This window comes from Terrapene carolina, unplaced genomic scaffold (assembly GCF_002925995.2).
Source record: "Terrapene carolina triunguis isolate 2854851 unplaced genomic scaffold, T_m_triunguis-2.0 Scaffold580, whole genome shotgun sequence".
In the NCBI taxonomy this organism is placed as follows: domain Eukaryota; kingdom Metazoa; phylum Chordata; order Testudines; family Emydidae; genus Terrapene; species Terrapene triunguis.
In genome coordinates, this window is record NW_020664931.1 from 1827389 (window position 1) to 1851406 (window position 24018).

The 24018-nt window shown below is 49.3% G+C and overlaps 1 protein-coding gene across 1 annotated transcript in view; it reads right to left on the reverse strand.

Annotated features, from left to right (window-relative positions):
* Positions 1–906: 906 nt before the first annotated feature.
* The window catches only part of NSUN2 (NOP2/Sun RNA methyltransferase 2), a 64846-nt gene continuing 41734 nt past the window's right edge, over positions 907–24018 (reverse strand). The window contains exons 16-19 of the mRNA XM_024200693.2: positions 15531–15611; positions 14090–14228; positions 4241–4280; positions 907–1509 (exon numbers count right to left, since the gene is read on the reverse strand). Of these exons, the coding sequence (XP_024056461.1) occupies positions 1125–1509; positions 4241–4280; positions 14090–14228; positions 15531–15611 (645 nt within the window). The 3' untranslated portion in view covers positions 907–1124. The remainder of the gene's footprint in view (positions 1510–4240; positions 4281–14089; positions 14229–15530; positions 15612–24018) is intronic.

Here is a 24018-nt window from a genome sequence, read left to right on the forward strand (position 1 = left end):
ATGCAGACAAGCAAATATGAACGGTCTGGATGCCAATATTAAAACAGCATGAAATCCAAGTCACCCTAAAAGAGAGAATTAGAGAGAGTTAGGAATTTATTTGGAAGTTGTTGGCATACAAACAGCTCTCAAGGGAAAGCTCTGCTAAGTCATTTTCCAGTTTATAAAGCTGCCCAAAAGTAGCATAGCCAATTTCAAGTTGATTTGATCAAACAATAGAGGAAAGAATCCTAACTTTCATTTAAAATATATTTAGCAGGCTTTTCATTTCCAAAATGGACTCATCTTTAACAAATGAAATATGAGTTTGAAGAATAGTTTTCTTAACCTTTTTTCATAAATTCTTAAGAGAAAAGTTTGTTACTACATGAGACTTTAAAAAAGAAAAAAAAGTGGGTGAGGTAATGCCTTTTATTGGACCAACTTCTGTTGGTGAGAGACAAGCTTTCGAGCTATACAGGGCTGCTCTTCAGGTCTGGGAAAGGTACTCAAGTGTGTTTTTTTGTTCACTTATTTTCTTTAACACAATGTCAGACGATCGGACATTCTTCATGAAATTATACAAAACTGAAATAGAGACCGTTAGTCTGATAATGTCGTTGAGATTACGGATCAGTTAGTTGTAGCTGTGGGATATCACTGAATTGGTAAAAGTGGCTCTGAGCCATTTAGTACTTTGTGTATCAAACCCAATACTTTAAATTCCACCCATAATTACCCAGTGGGGCAACCAACACAGATTTTGCAACACTGGTGTCATGTGCTCCTGCATCCCTTCCTGATGCCTACCATGCTTTTGTAATCCATGCCTCTGTCACTTCAAGACTAGACTGTTGCATTGCACTCTACCTGGGCACTATACCTTAAGGGTACCTGGAAACAAGCTGCCACAGAAAGCAATCCTATGGAGTTAAATGGGAAGAACAAGAAAGACTCTTAGGGGAAGATTTTTTTTTTATTTAAAAAATAAAACAGGAAGGAACTTCTGTAAAAAGAATACCACATGCCAGATTTCAACCTCCCCCAAGAAACTGAAACAGTTTTAAAAGTGTATTTACATACTGAAGACAAAAGTCTAGATTACATCTCATAAAAGTAACGCCAAAATGACAGACAGTGAAAACTCAAGCTTTCACACTACTAAGGTCAGCAATGTCTCTATTTTCAGCATTTTCACTGGAAGGCTGGACATTTCCCATTTTATTCTCTGGTTCTATAACACTGCTTTCCATAAGCTCGTGAATAGGTTCTTCGTCCACTTCTGCCTCCATTTTTGTGGCTAATTCATTGTGTTCCATATCCATCTCTTCCTCCATGTGCTTTGTGCTGTCCTGATCTCCTTCCTCTGTTTTACTTTCAAAATTCTCCTCTTTCCTCTTTGCTTTAAACACTTCAACTCCCATCATCCTCAGGTAATGAAGTCTCTCATTCTTGGGCACAAAGGCACGAAGTGAGGTCTTTCCATGCCAGCCACACAGAACAATAGGGCACTGAAGGGTATCAGGTTTGCTATTAAAAAATTAGTGTTTGGTAAAGATTGAGTAAATTAATATTTAAAATATTTCTGTAGAAATGAATTCTCATTTAATAGCTATACACATGATTTCAATACAGCAAGGCAACAGTATTATGTATCTCTAACAGCAATTTTACTTTTAATGCAATACCTAATCCAGCACTGGTTAAACACTGATAAGGACAAGTCAATATTACAGATTGTGAGAGGAACATACAGGCAGGTAGAGCAATAGCTATATAAATTCATATTTCATAGATTCATGGAGTTTGATCAAATAGGAGAATAGACTAAGGCCAAAAGGCACTATTTGTCACAGGCCATTACATTTCACCTAATTACCCTGTACTGAGCCTAAAGCATGCCTTCCAGAAAGGCATCCACTTTTGATCCGAAAACATGGAGTTGGAGAATCTCTCACTAGCCATTGGAACAAACTGCCAAGGGAAAAAAAAAAAAAATTAAGAAAAAGGGGTGTGTGCGCTTTTTTTCTTATTTTCATTTGTCTGGCTTCAGCTTCCAAAAACTGGTTCTTGTTACATCTTTCTCCCCTAGATTTAAAAGCCCTGAGTACCCAGTATTCTCTCCCCATGAAGGCACCTATACACTGCAGTCAAGTGACCTCTCAATCTTCTTTTTGATAACCTAAACAGATTGAACTCCATAAAGCATTTTCTTCAGCACTTGAATAATTTTTGTGGCTATTTTCTGCACCCTTTCCAATTTTTCAACATACTTTTCCGTTTCCTTACACAGTAGCGAGGAAGGGAAGAATTTTTAAATCCCAGGATTCTTTTCATATATGGAAAAGACAGAGAATCCATTGATCAAACTTAAACCAGATGTATAGAAGTTTGAAAAAAAAATATACTCATCCAACTTGCCATTGGCAAACAGAAAGTTTTCCTACTAAGCCATCCATTTCTGCATCATTTAAGCTTTCCTTTAAAATAAAACTGTCTGGTCCTTACAATTTCAAAGGTAATTTTCTCCATGTGAGCTGTTACCTTCGTGAGTTGACTGACAACTCCAATGCCTCTGCTACTGCTCTGCGTTTTACAAAGTAAAGACAGACAAGACAAGAGTCATTTTCACTTTTTCTATTCCAAACCCTGCAGGCAGCAGTGAAACTGGTAAAGAACTATGTTAATTTCACTGTAGGGCTGTGCTCCGCAAAGCTATTAGCAGCAACAGAGATAAGCACTGGAGTTGTTAATGGGGAAGGAGGAGCCAAAAAAACCCCCAAGACCATAAGGAGGAATAGAGAGTATGTGTTGGATATGTCTCCCCTGCCTGGTATTGTTCTTGACCTTACTGGTGGGCTTCCATTCACATTTTTCTTTATTTATTTGAGGCTAGTTGGCTTAGTCTTTGAGTTAATAAATATTTCAAGCCTTGTATTTACATTCAGAGCTCTGACAATAGTGAAGGTGAAGTGCAAAGTCTGCTTAACCTCTAAGGGCTTGGCTATACTTGCAGCTGTAGAGCGCTCTGGGTTAAACCAGCCTTCAGAGAGCGCACTACGGAAAGCGCTCTAGTCTGTCCACACTGACAGCTGCAAGCGCAGTGGCGTGGCCACATTTGCAGCATTGGGAGCGGTGCATTATGGGCAGCTAACGTGCTTTTCAAATGAGAGGGGTGGGGTGGAGTGTGTTATTTGTATGCGGGAGGAGAGAGAGAGTGGGTTTTTGGAGTGTTGAGAGTGTGTCAGCAAGCTATCTTGTAAGTTCAGATCCACCGAGCCCCCCTGCCTCTCACTCACTCAGTAAACGTTTGCTTTGCCCCGTTGCAGATAAACAGACGCTGTCTGAAACGGAGCTCTGAAAAGACACTTCCGCATTCCTCAGCCGATTTCACAACAAAGAGAAGAGAGGCCCCTTGATTTAAGGGGATTATGGGACGTTTCCAGAGGTCAATCAGAGCGCTGTAACTTAACTCCCCGTTTACACTGGCCCAGGGGTGTCTCAGCCAATACGCAACAGCTGTTATCCCTCTCGTGGAGATGGAGTACCAGGAGCGCTCTAGCCAGGGACTCAGAGCGCTCTACGTGCCTTGCCAGTGTGGACCGGGAGTAAGGTAGAGCGCTCTGGGAGGCTTTATTGCGGTATAAAGTGCCAGTGTAGCCAAGCCCTAATCTGCCATGACCTTTTAGAAATGCGAGTTTACAAAAATGGCCTCCACAACTGCACCCATTTAGAATCCTAACTGCCTAATCACATTTACAAATCACTTTGGCATGTAAATTAGAAGCACCAAGCTGCACCTGCAATGCTGAAGGACAAGTTCAGGACCAAACAAAAATAGGGGCCCTAACATCCATGGCTGAAAGAAGATTTAAAAAACAACATTTATTGACCAAATTTAAGGAGAATCAACATTAGTTTTTTTTTAAATGTATGAAGTGCTAATGCCACATTTATGAATAATTTTCATGCTCCAACACTGCCTATGATGGAGTGAAGTACCACTTGGCTGTTGCTAGGCATAACCACTAAACTAACGGAAGCCTATTTTTCTAATCAGCAAATACAGTGAAAATTAATTCACAGCAAATATTTTCATTTCGAAAGATGCTCAAATGCTTAAAACTGACACTGAAATTCAAGATAAAGACCCATTGTAATGAGTTACGTGCTTTTGTTTCTATATTCACATGTATTTCTCTTACACATTTTCTGAGTGGGGATAAGTGAAAAAATATATATTAGTAAAGCATCTACTTACCTGGGATCTGGTTCATACTTCAGGACAATGCTCCCCATTGCTAGCAAAGAAAGATTAGGTAAATTTACTTGGAAACATATTAAAAATACTTGTGATTCCAAAATGTTCTAACAGCAAAATGTGTATTGTTGTACAGCAATCAGAACAGCCTTATCGCAAAAAAACCATCCTCATAGAAACCAATATATGCCTGAATTCTAGAATAATAAAAATTTCTCTCTACAAATCTGGTTACGGGTTCCATCTGAAGTATTCAAAAATAAATCAGAAGTCACAGAATGTTGGCCAAAAGACTAGGTTAGAGTTTTGGAAGAATACTTTTGTGTCTACATTTTATCTTAAAGGGACAGCATCAGGCATGCAGATACCATTGTGATGAGTATGGATGCAAGATTATATAGAACCCTAGCATGAAAGAACTAAAAAAAACGGTTACTTACCTTCTGTAACTGTTGTTCTTCGAGATGTGTTGTTCAAGTCCATTACACATTAGGTGTGCGCACGCTGCGTGCACGAGCGTCGGAAACTTTTTCCCTCAGCGGCTCCCGTCGGGCCGGCAGGGTCCCCCCTCCCGCCAGAGCGGCGCCCCGCTCTAGTGTATATATATCCCTGCGGGCCCGACCCTCCCTCGGTTCCTTCTTGCCGGTGACTCCGACAGAGGGGAAGGAGGGTGGGAAGTGTAATGGACGTGAACAACACATCTCGAAGAACAACAGTTACAGAAGGTAAGTAACCGTTTTTTCTTCTTCGAGTGATTGTTCACGTCCATTACACATTAGGTGACTCACAAGCTTACTATTGGAGGAGGGTAGGAGTCAAGGAACAATTGATTGAAGCACAGCCCTGCCGACCACCGCGTCCTCTCTGGTCTGATGATGGATCGCGTAGTGGGCTGTGAACGTATGCACTGACGACCAGGTGGCCGCTTTACAGATCTCCTGGAGTGGAACCTGCGACAAGAAAGCCGCCGAGGACGCTTGGGCCCTAGTTGAGTGAGCCCTGACCTCCGGGGCTGGTACGTTGGCGAGCTCATAGCATGTGCGTATGCAAAGCACAATCCAGGCCGACAAGCGTTGCGTCGAGATAGGTTGGCCTCTCATTCACTCCGCAATGGCAATAAACAGTTGAGTCGATTTGCGGAATGGCCTGGTCCGTTCTAGATAAAATGCCAAGGCTCTACGGACATCGAGAGTATGCAGGCTGCGGTGGCTTGGGTCCGTATGGAGCTTAGGGAAGAACACCGGTAAACAAATGTCCTGTCCCATATGAAAATGCGTGACCACCTTTGGAAGGAATTTAGGGTGCGGCCTCAGTTGCACTTTATCCTTATAAAAAACCGTATAAGGGGGTTCTGAAGTGATGGCTCTCAATTCCGATACCCTCCTAGCCGATGTGATGGCCACGAGAAACGCTACCTTCCATGAGAGGTGCATGAGGGAACAAGAGGCTAGGGGTTCAAAGGGCAGCCCCATGAGTTTAGTCAGGACCAGGTTGAGATTCCACGCAGGGACCAGCGGGCGCGAGTAGGGAAACACCCTCTCCAGCCCCTTGAGGAATCGGACTACTGTGGGGTTGGAGAACACCGAAACCCCTAACTCCCCAGGGTGGAACGCCGATATGGCAGCCAGATGCACTTTAATTGAGGCGGGGGCGAGCCCTTGATGCTTGAGGTGTAGCAAGTAGTCCAGAATTGATGGGACTGAGGCCTGCAGAGGCTGTATGTGATGAGGCTCACACCAGTGGGAGAACCTTTTCCATTTGGCAAGGTAGGTCGCTCTTCTGGAGGTCTTCCTACTATCAAGGAGAATTTGCTGGACCTGGTGGGAGCACCTGTGCTCCGTATCGTTTAGCCAGAGAGATATCACGCCGTGAGATGTAGCGACGGTAGGTTCGGGTGGAGTAGGCGACCCCGGTCTTGTGTGATGAGGTTGCGATGGAGGGGGATGGTGATCGGGGTGGTCACGGACAGTTCCAGCAGGGTCGTGAACCAGTGCTGGCGTGGCCACGCTGGGGCAATGAGGATGACTGTCGCCTTGTCCCTGCGGGTCTTGAGGAGGACCCTGTGGATGAGCGGGAATGGAGGGAAGGCATACCTCAGGCTCCCACCCCACGGAATCGCGAAGGCATCTGCCAACGAGCCCGGGCTGAGGTTCTGGAATGAACAAAACTGAGGGCATTGGCTGTTGCTCTTGGTGGCGAAGAGATCCACCTGGGGAAACCCCCACCTCTGGAAGATTAAATGCAGGACGTCCTGTCTCAACATCCATTCGTGCATGTGGTAGGACCGGCTGAGGCGGTCTGCCAACCCGTTTTGGGCCCCTGGGAGATATGTTGCGAGTAGGTGGACTGAATGGGCTATGCAGAAGTCCCATAGGAGGAGCGCCTCGTGACAGAGGGGAGAGGATCGGGACCCGCCCTGCTTGTTTATGTAGAACATGGCGGTAGTGTTGTCCGTCAGAACTGACACGCTGTGGCCTTCTATGGTAGCGTGAAAGGTCTGGCAGGCGAGGCGAACCGCCCTTAACTCCTTCAGATTGATGTGAAGCAACTTTTCTTCCCTGGACCATAAGCCCTGGGTCCGCAGATCCCCCAGGTGTGCCCCCCAACCCAGGGGGTGGGAGGGAGGGGGCGAGGAGAACTGAAGGGTGTAGCCCGCCTCCACCGTGCACAGGACCCAGCGGTCCAATGTTATATGTGACCAAGCACTGTAAAAATGGGACAGGCGGTCCCTGAAACATAGAGGGGGATCCGGAATAGAGTTTGGTACGCTGTCCTCGATCGCAGCTTCAAAACCCTTGCTTATTTCCTGGCTGCTGCTTGCCTTGGCCATGATTCTGGCCCTGGTTAGGCGTGTTGTTACGTCTACGCCTGTTATCCCTGCCCCTTCTGTGGTACGGTTCCTGTCTAGGACGAGGGCGGTACTGCCTCTGCGGTGGTTGGGGCTTAAAGGGTTTCCTCTGTGTCACTGGGGTATGCATTCCCAACGACTTGAGGGTTGCTCTAGAGTCTTTCAGACTATGTAGTCTGGCATCCGTCTGGTCCGAAAACAAGCCTGACCCCTCAAACGGAAGGTCTTGGAGGGTGTTTTGCACCTCTGGGGGAAGGCCGGAAGCCTGTAGCCATGCCGAGCGCCTCATTACCACTGCTGACGCGATTGTCCTAGCAGCTGCATCCGCGGCGTCAAGGGAGGCCTGTAGAGAGGTTTTGGCTACTGCCTTCCCTTCGTCTACTATAGCCGCAAACTCGGGTTGTGAGCCCTGAGGCAGGGATTCCTTAAACTTGGAGACTGATGCCCAAGAATTGAAGTTGTGTCTGTTCAGAATCGCTTGCTGGTTAGCGATCCTCAACTGGAGGCCCCCGGACGAGTAGACCTTTCTCCCAAATAAGTCCAAGCGTTTTGCCTCCTTGGCCTTGGGGGCCGGGGCTTGCTGGCCATGTTGCTCTCGTTCGTTGACCGCATAGACGACCAGCGAACAGGGTGCTGTGTGAGAGAAGAGGAAGTCGAACCCTTTAGATGGGGCGAAGTATTTCCTCTCCACGCCTTTCGCAGTTGGTGCACTGGAGGCCGGTGTTTGCCATACTGTTTTGTAGTTGGACTGGACCGTTTTTATGAGCGGGAGCGCGATCCTGGGGGGGCCCTCCGGGCTTAGGATGTCGACCATGGGGTCCTCCTGCTCTACCGTCTCCTCCGCCTGCAACCCCAGATTGAGGGCTACTCGGCGAGGGCCGGACACTGTTGTGTCTGCCACGGCTTCGTCTGGTGAGGAGGAAGAGGTCAGGGCCTTTTGCGCGTCTTCCTCCTCCTGCAACTCCTCACCGACTGGGCGCTCCTCTGGAGTCTGCTCTATGACGTGGGTCTGAGACGGTGCCGGGCTCGGTGCCGAGTCCACCCTTTCTCGCTCCGGCCGTCTGGAGACCATAGCCTCCTTGCGAGAGGGTGGGCGCCACTGCGGAGAGCGGGACCGGTGTCCCGAGGGGCCAGATCTCGAGGTCCTGGACGGGGGGCCTTGCTGGTGGTAGGCCCAAGGGGTCCAGAATGGCCATTGTCCTGGCTGGCCCCATTGTGGGTGCCAAGTGGCTTCGTGTTCCCTACTGGCCTGTGCCCTGTGGGCATATCTGTTGGACTGGCCCGAGTCTGCATCCGAAACCACGGAAGGTGATCTGGAAGGCCACGGCGGTGCCATGGGACGGTGCCGGTCCGGGGTCGGAGAGTAGTGCCTCTGTGACCGGGACTGGGAGTAGCGTCTTGCCGACCTGGATCGGTACCGGTGACCTCGGGACGGGGTACGACTGCGGGTGGTCGGTCTCGGGGATCGCATAACTGACACGTCCCGGTGCCTACTCGAGTAGGGCTGCTGGGTCAGTGCCGGGCGCTTACTGGGGCCCGACGGCTGTGCGGCTCTCTGCGCGGAAGGAGGCCGGGAGTCCACCGAGGCGGAGCTCGACCGGGACCGGCGCCGTGAACGGTGCCGAGATGGTGACCGTGATGGGCGCACCATTGCCGGCTTGCCTCTGGATGGCAGTCTCGGCGGATTGTCCTTAGCTTGGAGGGGGCCCTCCGCGGACAATTCAATGAGGTCCTTTGCTGCCTCAAATGTGTCCGGGGTGGAGGGCTGTTCCAAAAGCTCCTCCAGCCCTTCCTCCTCACTCGACGCGCCTATCCCGGGGCTCGACGGGCCTTTCGGCGCCGGAGCCACTGCCACCGGGATCTGTGCTGGGGCCGCAACAGCCTTAGGCGCACTCGAGGTCTTCGCGGGCGCTACCCTCTTATGCGGGGAACGTCCTCGGGCCTTGGGATGGCCCTTCGATTTTGCCGGCGAAGACGACCGGTGCCGGAGGTGTTCCCGCTGATTCGGTGCCGTGGGCTTAGGATGCCCCGCCGGCGCCGGATCACGGACCGATGCCGGGGCACTCCGCACCGAGGTTGACGGTGCCATCGAAGTGGAGGGCTGTAACGCTGTCTCCATGAGCAGCTGCTTAAGGCAAAAGTCTCTCTCTTTCTTAGTCCTGGGCTTGAAAGCCTTACAGATCTTGCAGCGCTCTTTTTGGTGTGCTTCCCCCAGGCAACGGAGACACGAGTCGTGTGGATCGCTTAATGGCATAGGCTTGCGGCACGTGGCACAAGCCTTGAAGCCTTGGGCGTGCGGCATGCCCCGCCGCCCAGGGCCGGTGCCGGGGTTGACCAAACACCTAACACAAAGAAGTTTAAGTCTTTCTAAAGAACTGATAGTAGCTAGTGTTAAGCTTAGCAGTTAAGAACTGATAACTGTAAAGATAACACTAATTACTACGCTAAGGGACACTCTCAGAGGAGAGACAGAGTTGTTCCAACGCCGCCACGGACGGTAAGAAGGAACTGAGGGAGGGTCGGGCCCGCAGGGATATATGTACGCTAGAGCGGGGCGCCGCTCTGGCGGGAGGGGGGGACCCTGCCGGCCCGACGGGAGTCGCTGAGGGAAAAAGTTTCCGAAGCTCGTGCACGCGGCGCGCACACACCTAATGTGTAATGGACGTGAACAATCACTCGAAGAAGAATCAAACTTCTGTCTGAATTTTTACAAGTAATACTTAAGACTACTATAGCTGAAAGAGTTTAACAAATTCTTTTGCTTTACTGCGTACATTTGACAGAACTACACTTAGAGGCATTTTTTACTGTTTCTCCTGTATAGTCAGTGCCCTGTTTGTAAAAGGGTTTTTCACATAACAGGCAGAGAAAAAAAAGTTCAGAGTGAGCATCTTTTCCTACTTGTTTAGATAAAATATTAGTATATTTAATCTAGAGAAGGCCAATGCCATCCTTAAAACATACAATGAATAAAGACACCTGCAGGGTTAGGAACAGCTTCAACTAAAGTACATGCAGGAACAAAAATAGGCAGAGTTAAGAAATGTGGCTAGTCAGACGTTCTTGCTGAATTTATGCTTTGTGAGAATCCCAGACCCGTGACTCTTCTGGTTCTATGAAGGTCACATTCTATGCAAGAGTCCAGGCTCTCTGGGTCCTGGAGGGTTTACAAACCTTAGTCTAGTAAGCTTCCAGGGTTGGGGCCAGTGGCGTAGCCAGGTTCTAATATCAGGGGGAGTGAACACATAAAAAAAGGCGCCACCCGACATATCAAATTAATAATTACATACTTTTAAATTCATTATACATATTTATTTTGTACTTAAAATAAAAACACAAGAATGATATTGCTTTACAAGTACATGAGCCTACTTGACAAGTTTTATTGTCCTTGGGTCTGGCTTCCATCCCCTCTCCAACTGTTGCAGCTGTCTGGAGGTGCCTGACTTCCACACCTTCCTCATTCATTCAACAGGGCAACTGATTAAGGGGTTAGGGGAAATCTTAGTCTATTCTTAGCAAAGAGACATTTTTCTTCTACTTTATTCTATTCTTAGGGGTTATAACATTATACCAAGGGCAATGCAAAGTTTCTACATGAGGCTTTGATACAAAGTTTTCATACACTAAGGCTCATCAGTACAAGGTTTCTATATGAGGCTTTGATACTTAGGCCTGGTCCACACTAACCCCCCACTTCAGACTAAGGTACGCAAATTCAGCTACGTTAATAACGTAGCTGAATTCGAAGTACCTTAGTCTGAACTTACCGCGGGTCCAGACGCGGCAGGCAGGCTCCCCCGTCGATGCCGCGTACTCCTCTCGCCGAGCTGGAGTACCGGCGTCGACGGCGAGCACTTCCGGGATCGATCCCAGAAGATCGATTGCCTGCCGCCGAACCAGGAAGTAAGTGTAGACGTACCCAAAGTTTCATGAAAACAGAGGTCACACATGGGTAGACCCACTACAAGGTTATATGAAGAGGCACCATGTAAAGTCATATGAAAATTATCAGAGATTTATCTACAGAAGCCCATCATTGGGGAATCATGGGGGGGCTGGCTGGCTGGCCCTGCTGCTCTCCTGTTCTACAGGAACAGAGGTGACTAGGTACCAGAACTATCAATCCATCACCTCTCTCCAGTGCGCCATTCAGTCCAAATAAATAAATAGTAAAACAAAAACAAAAAAAAACACTTTAAAAAAACCCTCCCAAGTTCCATTTACTGCAGCAAAATGTCTTCAAAGGATCAGACCAAAGTATTACCAGTGACACGCGCAGAATATCAACTACAAACCCATTCGGGAAGGCAGTGAGCAATTCCAAGTGGCTGAAGGCTTCGTGCAGAGAGGCAAGAGAGATGCCTGAGAACTCAGATTAGGTGTCTGGGTTTTATTGCTGGAGCCTACATTGTGCATAAAAGAATCTGTGGCGAGGGGTGCTGGGGAGCACCCCACCAACCCAGATATGCAGGGGGACTGCATGATATGTGAGAGGGATTCAGTGGGGACCAGGCCATCTTCTGTGCCGGCATGGGGGAGGGGGCTGATCCTGGATGTATTTTTAGTAAAAGGGGGGGGAGGGGGAAATCAGATTCACTCATCTATGGGTGTAACCATTGGGTAGGCTGTGGGAGTGCGGTGCCCCCTAGTGGCTAGTTTCACTTACAGCCAATGGGATAGTTCCCTTGGCTCAAGGGGGTTGGTACTTGTGGGGCTACAGGTCCAGGGTACAATCTCTGGGGCGGGAGGTATTGTAAATATAGCATATAAAGCAGCCAATCCTGCTGCTGCTAGAGAAAACTCAGCTGCCATCTTGGAAAGCGTGGGGTGCAGACATAAGCTCTGGAGCATTTCCCATTCTTTAGGGGGAATCTGCAGCTTAGGGGATGGGCTTCTAGATAAGGCAACAGACTGGGTCTTGGGAGATGTAGGTTCAGTTCCTGCCTCTGCCACAGACTCCCTGGGGGGACCTTGGATGAGTCACTTAATCTCCCTGGGCCTCAGTTCCCTGTCTGTAAAATGGGGATAATACTCCATCCTCTGTCTGTTTGGAGTGAGGGGACTGTCTCTTACTAGGACAATGGGCCCTCATCTAGCTGGAGCCTCCAGGAGCTACCTTCCTAATACCAGAAGGGTTTTTTCAGACCGTATAGGCCCCTTTCCATAAAGGTGACCTGACTGAGTGGAACAAGAAGGGATCAAACCCAATACATATGTGGGAGGTGGCATGGGTCTAGTGGATGGGGCACTGGACTGGGAATCAGGAGAGCTGGGCCCTGATCTGAGCTCTGCCACTGACCCATTAAGTGGCCTTGGGCAAGTCACTTCCCCTCTCTGTGCCTCTGTTTCCCCTCCCAACCTGGGCCTGTCTTGCCCACATAGATTGCAGGCTCAGTCTCCTTCCACGTGAATATCCTGGGGGTCCAAATCTTTGTTACGGTCTCTGACTGCTCCTATAACACACATCCTGCAATGGCAGAATGCTTCTGAACTGTTCTAGTCCAGACCCAAGACAGCAGCATCTCCCCTGACCTGGGCCAAAGAAGGCCATGTTTCCGAAGGACCTAGTTTGCTGTGTCACCAGGGGCTCAGGGACGCAAGCGGGGCCAGGCACTTCCCACAAACTCTGCAGCCTCAGCGTGCCCAATAAAGATCTCTCCCCTACAACTCTGCCTGCCCCCCCCACACCCATTAGTGTTGCTGAAACAAACCCGAGGGGTCATTGTTCCCCCTCCTTCAGCCCCCACTCCAAATGCCAAGGAAAACTTGACACTCAAGTGCATGGAGTGGGTGTTAGAAGCTTGTCCAGAAGAAAATGACACCGCTCAAAAATTATTTGGAGGCACCTGTACCCAGCGGTGAGCTGGAGCCCGTTTGCGTGAACCGGTTATTCAATTTAGAAGCTGGTTGTTAAAGGGGTGGGCAATTGGGAGAGGGAGGTTCTTCTGTCGTTACAATCCATACACGCTGCTCTGAGCAGCATGGTAAGGGGGCTGGGCCGGGAGGAGGGGTTGGATAAGGGACAGGGAGCGGTTGGAGGGGGCGGAGGTTCTGGGGGGGCAGTCAGGGGACGGGGGGGGGGTTGGGTAGAGGGTGCGGTCCTGGGGGGGGTCTCAGGAGGGGGTGGTTAGGGGACAAAGAGCGGGGTTGATGGGTTGCGGATTCTGAGGGGGGACAGGGGGTTGGATGGGGGGGGACAGGGGGCTTGTACTCACCAGGTGGTTCCCTACCAGGTCTTCGGCGGTGGGCCCTTCACTCGCTCCGGGTCTTCGGCGGCTCTGCAGGGCCTGCCACCGACGTGCCCCTGAAGACCTGGAGCGAGTCAAGGGCCCACCACCGAAGAACAGCCCTGCCCTGCCCTGACTCCGCCCCCTCCCTGCCCCTATTGGACCCCTTCCCAAATCCCTGCCCCCTGCCCCGCCCCGACTCTGCGCCCTCCCTATCCCTATTGGACCCCTCCCCAAATTCCCACCCTGGCCCCACCTCTTCCCCAGCGTGCCGCGTTCCCCCTTCTCCTCCCCTCCCAGGCTTGCCGCGAATCAGTTTCGCAGGGCTAGCACTGGGAGCCAGGGCAGGGGAGGAGGCGGCAGCGGACTGGAGGTGAGCTGGGCGGGTGCTCGAGGCCAGGACCGGGGAGCTGGGCTGGGCTTTTTTCCCCATGGGCGCTCCCTCCAGCCCCGGAGCACCCGGAGTCGGCGGCAGCAAGGCACCACCTTTGGTGAATATGCTCAGTGGGGGGAGCGGCCGTTCCCCCTGCTCCCCCCCAGCTACGCTCCTAGTTGGGGCCAGATGGAGCCACAGCCTCTGGAAAGGCTCTTGTCTCCAGCACATTAGAATGTCTATATTAACTATTGCACTATAGATGGCTAGAAGTCATGGCTAAGACTAATATATTAAAGTAGTTGAATTTTCCATTAATTTGAATGGATAACTCATTGCAAGGAGTTTGCAAGTTTTACAGATGCACTATTTTGCCATAATAAAAACAGAAAGCTTACCCAAGTCTTTGACCCGTTTGTGTGTTTCACTGCTAAATTTACTTAAGAATGGATTCTCTTGAGTTAACAGCACTTTAACATCTTCTATGCACACATTTATAATCCTTGCATTAATGAATGGGTACAGTGTATATATTCCCTGGTGGTAAAAAATACAATTAGTTTCAAAATGCAATCTCTGCTTGTGATGCTATATAAAAGATGGGTAGCTATTTATCACATTTAATTATATAACTGCAATAAATCTTATACAAATCATCTAAAGTATCTTTAGAAACGTTATGATTTGCTAAATTGATAATCCTGTTTATTTGCATGTATCATCTTTGTATCTGAAGTTATGAATATCTGCTATATATTTGTATCTCAAACTTGTGCTTTTGTGTTCCTAGGTGACACCCCCAGACAAATTTGCATCAGCACTGGCTATCTCTGCGCTGATGGCCCATCCATGAGTTAATAGGCCATTGAAGGGACTCAACTCGCCCTGCTGTTCTTCTTGAGGATGCCTCAGACAGCCTGGAGCCACTGATGCCCTATGATTCAGCAGAGCATGTAAGGAGATGTGGTAAGGGCATGTGACCCTGGACTCCATTTCTGCTAGTAAATTTCCATGTACCTGTGCTGTGAACTATAAATTGCAGCTATGACATCATGCATCATCTTCATTCCTGCGTCATTCCTCTGAACTGTTAACTTTCTATGGAAGCTTTGAACAAGGGACTGAATGACCCTGAAGCTTTCGGGCGTGATCCAGAAAGCAACTTTTGCAAGCCAGCAGAATTATCATCTCTGCTATGAACCTGATCCACAACTCTATAATCACTTGTAATGTATATGATTCCTTTGACTACTTAACAACTCTCTTTTTTTTTTAAATAATAAAACCTTTAGACTAAAAGAATTGGCTTTAGTGTGATATCTGGGTAAGGTCTAAGTCTATATAATGACCTGGGGAACTGACCAATCCTTTGGGATAGGAAGAACTTCATATGTGATGAATCAGGTTTTCAGTAACCTCTCATCATAAAGCCCAGATGTCTGGGTAGTGATACGGGGACTGTGTTGTTAGCTTCTTGTTAACCAGTGTACTGCTACAGAAGCTCATTCTGTTACTGGTTTGGTGAAACTAATGTTAGAATAAAACACCAGTTTTGGGTGTGTGTGTCCTATTTTTATCAGTCTGTCCTGAGTTTGACATTCTCAGCTGTATGCCACACCAGCTATCACCACACTGCTTTCTGACAAAAGATCAAATTAAAGAAAAGCTCTGAATGAACAGTAACATCAGAACGCAATCCATTTGTTTAATGCAGTTTAAAACACTAAGTTTGGAGGCTGCATTTCACAATATGCAACATTCATATTGAGGATACAGCAGGCACTGTGGGAAATATGAATAGAGATCCCATGATATGAAAGCATAGTGCTTTGCAATTACCTCTTGTGCTAGTCTGAAGGCACAGCCGAACTGTTCACCATCACTGTTGCGAGACCAGACTTTTATCCCAGTGTTAATAACCTGTCAATCAAAGTAAAAAAGTACCAGTCAAGTTTAAGGAAAACCAAGTTTAAGAGTTACGTAACTCATCTTGAAACTGCTTAACTAGCAATCACAGGGAAGAGTAACTCTGCCATACAGAGGTCTTCATTTCTGTTGGAGATTGAATTAAACTCAAAAGTCAGAATCAAAATTTAGACCAGCTTATATTATTAGTGCTGTTCAAATTATAGTGCTTTGGGAGAAAAGGATGAATAAAAGTTCCCAACTCTGAAGATACAGTTATACATCTTCGGGCATCCTCTTGTTAACCACTTCCTGTTGAAAACTGATCACTTATCCCTATGGGGAGAAGAGGTGGTCTTGCCATTAAGGCACTAAAATGCTTCTAAGAAATAGGTTCAGTTTCCAGCTCTGTTTAGGACTTCCTGTGTGACCTTGGAAAAGTCACTTAAGGCCAAGATTAAAAACACATATAATGTGGCAAGGCACCTCTTCCGTTTCGCCAGACTTAGCACTTCCCTCTCTGGCGATGGCGGGTCTGGGGTAAATCAGTCCCACTCTGGGCAGTGTTTGCTTCCCCCCCCTTTTGTGCTCCTTTGGCGGTGTTTCCAGGGTAGGCCACACGGTTGACCTAATGGGTGATCCTTCATCAAAGAAAAAGGAAACAGTCTCTTAAACCCCAAAACAAAAGGGAATACCTTTCCTTGCCTCCTCACTGGGGCACGGTGTCATCCTGTTGCTTGCCCTGAGCTGTCAGTCCTTCCCCTAGCAGCAGGGGCGGCTCCAGGCACCAGTGCGCAGCAAGCGCGTGCCTGGGGCGGCAAGCCGTGGGGGGCGGCAGTCAGGCAGCCTTCAGCGGCATGCCTGCGGGAGGTCCGCCGGTCCTGTGGCAATTCGGTGGCAGGTACGCTGAAGGCACAGGACCGGCAGATCACCCGCAGAAACGCCGCCGAATCCGGGTGACCAGTGGACTGCCCGCAGGCGTGCCACCGAAGGCCGCCTGACTGCCATGCTTGGGGCGGCAAAAAACAGAGCCGCCCCTGCCTAGCAGGCACTCAGGTTTGGCTGTTCCCCTATGGGAAGGAGCACAGCCTCTCAGCCCGGAAAAGCCGTAGCTTGTCTCTCTCCCCCCTCTTCTCTGCCTAGAGGAGAGTTTTGTAAAGGCCTCAGGCAGCCCTTAATTGGATTCAGGTGTCCCTAATTGACCTGAGGTAACCCCTCTTAGCTTGTAGGAAAAAGGCCTTTAACATTCTAGGGCTAACATATCGGCCTTCCAAGACCCTTTTGCAACCGCCCGGCCTCACTGTCACTGTCACTCACACACACACACACACACACACACACACGTTTTTAATCTTGGCCTTAAGTGACTTTTCCATATATGTATGTGTGTGTGCGTGTATTTTTATTTTATTGATATATATTAGAACGTTATATATAATATATATTTATTATATTATATATAATAAAAAATGCACACACACACGTACACATTTAGTGTTAAGATCCTAAATCCATTTTAAGCACCCATGCCTAGCAGCGTAACCCCCACCCCAAAACAAACAAAAAACCCTTGCCATTAATCTTTTGGTTCCCATCTGTACAATGAGAATAAATATTTCCCTATCTCACAAGTGTGTTCCAAGGATAGGCCTTTAATGTTTGTGAAATGCCCAGATATTTCTCTGATGAAGGTAATATAAATTCCTTTATTTGGGAGGCTATGAAATCTCTGAACACTTTCACACACGATCCAGAGGGCTGTAATATATTTCTTTCCACTATAGGTCCATCCGGAAAACAAGAATTCCACTTCACAAAAAAATTTGAGGTTTTAACATATCTGCTCTGATGTGAACAAAAACTTTTAATGAAAAAACCCACACCCCAGAATAGCCAAAAGGCAATGGCACTAGCTTGGCATGTGGAAGACTGATTCAAGTCCCTGATGTGAATCAGACCTTAATGACTATTCTGAGGGTATGTCTACACTACGAGAGTGGTTCGATTTTAGTTAAATCGAATATGTGCAATCGATATTAGAAAGTCGAACGTATGTGTCTACCCTAAGGACAGTAATTCGACTTTGTCAGTCCACACTACCAGGGAAAGCGTCGACATTGGAAGCAGTGCACTGTGGGCAGCTATCCCACAGTTCCCGCAGTCCCCGCCGCCCATTGGAATTCTGGGTCGATCCGCCAATGCCTTCTGGGTAAAAAAATGTGGCGAGGGTGCTTTTGGGTAACTGTCGTCATCCGTCAGTCACTACCGCCCTCCCTCCCTCCCTCCCTGAAAGCGCCGGCGGGAAATCAGTTCGCGCACTTTTTGATCAGTGACAGTGCGGACGCCACAGCACTGCGATCATGGATCCCGCTGCGACCATCGCTGCAGTTGTGGCCGTTCTCAACACCTCGCAGCTTATCATACACCTTTCCCTGAGGCAGATGCAGAGAAATCAGGCGAGGAGGCTACGGCACCGGCGTGAGGGCCTGAAGTCGGAGAGTAGCACAGAGCTGTCAGAAACCACGAGCCCCAGCGCCCAGGACATCACTGTGGCAATGGGGCATGTGGATTTTGTTGAACGGCGATTCTGGGCCCGGGAAACAAGCACGGACTGGTGGGACCGCATAGTGCTTCAGGTCTGGGATGAATCCCAGTGGCTGCGAAACTTTCGCATGCGGAAGGGGACTTTCCTCGAACTTTGTGAGTTGCTGTCCCCTGCCCTGAAGCGCAAGGACACCCGCATGCGAGCAGCCCTGACTGTCCAGAAGCGAGTGGCCATAGCCCTCTGGAAGCTTGCAACGCCGGACAGCTACCGGTCAGTCGCGAACCACTTTGGCGTGGGCAAATCTACCGTGGGGGTTGTTGTCCTGCAAGTAGCCAAGGCAATCGTCAAGGTACTGCTGTCAAAGGTAGTGACCCTGGGAAACGCGCAGGCCATCATAGATGGCTTCGCTGCGATGGGATTCCCAAACTGCGGTGGGGCTATAGATGGGACTCACATCCCTATCCTGGGACCGGGCCACCAGGCCAGCCAGTACATCAATAGAAAGGGCTACTTTTCAATGGTGCTGCAAGCACTGGTGGACCATCGGGGACGGTTTACAAACATCTACGTCGGATGGCCGGGCAAGGTTCATGACGCTCGCGTGTTCAGGAACTCTGGTCTGTTTAGACGGCTGCAGGAAGGCATTTACTTCCCGGACCACAAGATAACTGTTGGGGATGTGGAGATGCCTACAGTGATCCTCGGGGACCCAGCCTACCCGCTAATGCCCTGGCTCATGAAGCCCTATACTGGGGCCCTGGACACTGCACAGGAACTCTTCAACTACCGGCTGAGCAAGTGCAGAATGGTGGTGGAGTGTGCTTTTGGCCGTCTCAAGGGGAGATGGAGAAGCTTACTGACTCGCTGTGATCTCAGCGAAACCAATATCCCCATCGTTATTGCAGCTTGCTGTGTGCTCCACAATCTCTGTGAGAGCAAGGGGGAGACCTTTATGTCGGGGTGGGAGGTTGAGGCAAATAGCCTGGCTGCTGATTACGCCCAGCCAGACAGCCGGGCGATTAGAAGAGCCCAGCGGGACGCGCTGTGCATACAGGAGGCTTTGAAAGCCAGTTTCAAGGCTGAGCAGGGTACCCAGTGACTTTTAAGTTTGTGGACACAGAAGCTGAACTTGCCCCCGTTTCTTTACCCAGTTGCCGTCGACTATCCTCTCCAGTTACATACCCCCTTCACCCCATTCCCAAAAAATAAAATCTGTTCTGTTTTGTTAATGGACACCGTTGTCTTTATTACTGTTTTCGCGGGAATGTTTTAAACCTGGGACGCAGACTGTGGCGGGGGGCGGGTTTAGTGTTGTGATGCAAATGATGCTTCTAAACTCCAGGAATGACAGGCTCCGCGGTGGTGGACTGGTTGTTTCAACGGAGCCAGCCAGCCCTCCTGGCCGGGACTGCGTGTATGTGTCGGCTATGTGACTGTCTTGCAGGGGGAGGAGGGTTACAGATCCCCTGCTGCGCGGCTCTGTGATCCAGGGTAAGGACCGCTGCATAAGATCTGTAACTGCCCTCCCCCGCCACCAAGTCACAGAGCAACACCACCCCCCCCACCACACAGAACATGAAAACCACCTCCCAGACTGACCAGGATAACTAGTCACTGCACTGTATATGTGCCCTGCTGCTGGACCTGCCCCCTGCTAAAGGTGACTGTCCTGTCCAATTACCAAGCCCCTTCCCCCCCCTTCAGACAGACTCTCATCTAAAAGAAGAGGATGGAAACAATAATGAACAAAAACGTATTTTTTATTAACAACCGCACATGGAACGGGGGGGGTGAAACTTGGCGGGTTTCTGAGGCGGGTAGGAAAGGACTTTTCAAATTTTGGGGAATGAGAGCCTTCTAGTGGTAGAGCAGTCCGCAGGGGTGGAGTGAAATTTTTCACGGCCCCTTCCGCCCCTCCGTGTTTGGACTTTGGGTGAGGGGGGTATGGGACTTGGTGGCGGGGCAGGGCAGTTAGAGAGAGACTGCAGCGGGGCTCTCTCCTCCTGCCTCCAGTCCTGCAGAACATCCACAAGGCGGCGGAGCGTGTCTGTTTGCTCCCTCATTAGTCCAAGCAGCGTTTGAGTAGCCTGCCTGTCCTCCTGTCGCCACCTCTCCTCCCGTTCCGTGTTTGCCCGGTGCATTTGGGACAAGTTCTCCCTCCACTGTGTCTGCTGGGCTGCCTGTGCTCGGGAGCATGCCATTAGTTCAGCAAACATGTCTTCCCGTGTCCTCTTCTTCCTCCTCCTAATGTGCGCTAGCCTCTGGGCAGATGTGGCTGTGGGAATTGGAAAAAGGGAGTGAATTCCTGAGACAGATCAATGTATCTGTGAACAGAGAACATAGTCTTTCTCTGTGAACAAGACCATGCAGAGCACCTATCACACGCGCACTGAGGACAAGGTCGAATTTTCGGCCCTCGCCTACAGTGCCTGCGGTCTTGCTGTGGCGAGCTGAGGAGCAGGGCAGGACACCGGACTTTGTCTAGCTGTCAAACATGGTAAGCCGTAGACTTGTGGCTGCTTAAAACTTTAAGAGTGGCACTGGCCTCCTTTCGCATAGAAAGCAATGCGAGTCTCTGCTGGCAGCAATCCTGCAAGCATGAACTCTGGCCCTGTCCCACCCCCTCGCGGCTGTAAACCGCGTGGCTGTAAACCGGCGGTTGCAGTTCTGTAAAGGGACGGGCAAGCAGTCCCAATACTAACTTTCCCCTACCTAATTCACAGCAGGGAGTCATGCCAGACATCACCCTCCTGAAGGTCTCTGAGAGCCAGAAGGAGCGGATGCTTCGTGACAGCCTGCAGAAACCGGGGCCATTTGCTGCAATGCTCTGCAAGGCCATGATCCCCGAGTACCTGCTGGCGTTGTGGCAGGGAAACGTCTCATACCACGGGGGGCCTAACAAGCTCTCCCTGCCCAGGAACCTGCTCATGAGGCTTGAAAAACACCTGCAGGAGACCTATGAGGAGTTCTCCCCGGAGGATGTCGCCTCTATCCCCGGATACATTGACCAGTTTTTGGGTTAGGTGCCCTTGGAGGGACAGAAGAGTGCAGCGTTTTGGGCATTATAATCATGAAGCGGACATTGTGAAATTTTTTGAAAATAGACTATATATTGAAGCGCCCAAAGACAGACTAATCATGATACACTTTGCACAGATTCCCGTTTTGTTGGACTTTCCTGTTTACATGTTTTGAAGCACTTTACCCACTGTTAATATTTTAAATCTTCCTGTTTTGTTGTAAATAAATGTTTACATGTTTTAAAGCACTTTACCTATTGTTAATATTTGAAATATGCCAGTTATGTTATAAATAAATGTTTAGATATTTAAAACACTTACTGCTTGATCCTTCCCCTGAATCTGTGTCTGGGATAACGGCTGGGGAGGGTTGGTAGGGGATCTCTGTGAGGGTGATGAAGAGCTCCTGGCTGTCGGGCAAATCAGCGCTGTCGACTGCCTCGTCCTCCTCATCTCCTTCCTCCTCTTCCCCGTCCGCTGAGGAACCGGCCGCGGACAATATCCCATCCTCAGAGTCCACGGTCAGGGGTGGGGTAGTGGTGGCGGCCGCACCTAGGATGGAATGCAGTGCCTCGTAGAAACGGGATGTGTGGGGCTGGGATCCGGAGCGTCCGTTTGCCTCTTTGGTCTTCTGGTAGCCTTGTCTCAGCTCCTTGATTTTCACGCGGCACTGCGTTGCATCCCGGCTGTATCCTCTCTCTGCCATGGCTTTAGAGACCTTCTCATAGGTCTTTGCATTCCGTCTTTTGGAGCGCAGCTCGGAAAGCACGGACTCATCTCCCCACACAGCGATGAGATCCAAGACTTCCCGATCAGTCCATGCTGGGGCCCTCTTTCTAGTCTGAGATTGCACGGCCATCTCTGCTGGAGAGCTCTGCATCGTTGCCACTGCTGCTGAGCTCGCCACGGTGTCAAAACAGAAACTGCGATTCAAACTGCCCAGACAGGAAAAGGAATTCAAATTTTCCCGGGGTGTGGCTGGTCAGAGCATCCGAGCTCGGACTGCTGTCCAGAGCGTCAACAGAGTGGTGCACTGTGGGATAGCTCCCGGAGCTATTACCGTCGAATTCCATCCACACCTAGCCTAATTCGACATGGCCATGTCGAATTTAGCGCTACTCCTCTCGTTGGGGAGGTTTACAGAAATCGATTTAAAGAGAGCTCTATGTCGAACTAAATAGCTTCGTGGTGTGGACGGGTGCAGGGTTAATTCGATATAACGGCGCTAAATTCGACATAAAAGCCTAGTGTAGACCAGGCCTGAGAGTAGCCACTACATTTCCACAAAAAAGGGAAGTTATTTACTGGTTCAATAACTGGAGTTCTTCAAGATGTGTCATCTATGTGTGTTCCATGTCTGGTGAGCAAGCACTCCATGCACTGGAGATCATAACACTTTAGCCTGCAGTGTCCCCACTCCCTGCCCAGCCTCAGGACCTTCACCGCTTTGAGTATATAAAGCAGGGTGGAAAAACAAACTGACCCTCTGTTCCTTCACCACTAACCAGTCCGAAGTATTAGACTCAGCAGAAGCTGGGAAAAGGAGAATGTGTTGTGGAACACAAATACAACACACCTCAAAGCACTCCAGTTATTGAACAAGTAACTTCCTTTCTTCTTTGCATGCTTTTCTATGTGTGTTCCATGTCTGGTGACTCCCAAGCAGTATAATTTTAAAGGTGGAGGGTACTCAGTCTAATTAAATAGGAATTTTAATACAGCCCTGCCAAATTGAGAATGTGCACATGATCAGGGCCGGCTCTAGGTTTTTTGCTGCCCCAAGCAAAAAAAATTTTGGCTGCCTTCCCCTCCCCCCACTGCACCCTCCTGCCGCCCCAGCCCTGGGTTACTGGTAACTTGCTCCCAGGGCGGGTCATTCAGCAGGAATTTTGGATGTGCACAGAACACAGAAAGGATTGGTTCCCATATGGTTACAGAACTGCAGTGAAGTGGAACAATTTTCAGCTTGTGTGATTGAAGGCTATCTGGATGCATATTATAAGGCTGTCCTACATAAATGAGGAAAAGTTGAGGTGCCTTTATTATTCTTTTGTTCCATTCTTTGTTTCTATGGGGAATTTGCCAATGCAATATCACTGTCTTCCTTTTAAACAAATAAAACTAAAACTTAAAAAATAATAATAATAATAAAAAAAGCAAGGGCTGTTGAAAATAGCAATTCCAGTCCTAATAACCACTGGGAAGCATTCCTTGCTCAATTTATTCTACTTTTTCCTACAGCAAGTTACAGTGGATCAGTATATTTGATTTGGGAGAAATGAAGTAACAGCTGCCCAAATTGAGCTTGAGCACTCCTGAATTTTGAGGGTGTTCAAATCTGGAAGGCAGGTGCTGGATTCCCTTTCTGAATATTAGCTAAATCTGGAAAAGAAAAGTCAATTTCTGCTTCCATGGCTCAGAAGTGTAAATCCCCCTACGTGCCTGGTACTGTATCTAAAGCTGCCCAGTCTAGTAGAGCCTCCCCTCCTTTACTTTTCATTTTAAATTCTAGTGGGATCCACGTACCTGCCTTGCTAGGCTTCAGATACAGAGGTGCAATGTCCATTTAGTCCACCCAATTCTTTCTTTGGGGGAGAGCCCGGGGCTGGGGCGGCAGGAGGTGCGGGTGGGGGCCAGAGCTGGGGCAGCAGGGAGTGCGGGTGCGGGGGGGGAGAGAAGAGCCCAGGGCTGGGGCAGCAGGGGGTGCAGGTGGGGGGAGGGGGGAAGAGCCCAGGGCTGGGGCGGCAGGAGGTGCAGGGTTGGGGCCAGAGCTGGGGCAGCAGGAGGTGCAGGTTGGGGCCAGAGCTAGCACGGCAGGGAGCGCGGGTGCAGGGGGGGAGAAGAGCCCAGGGCTGGG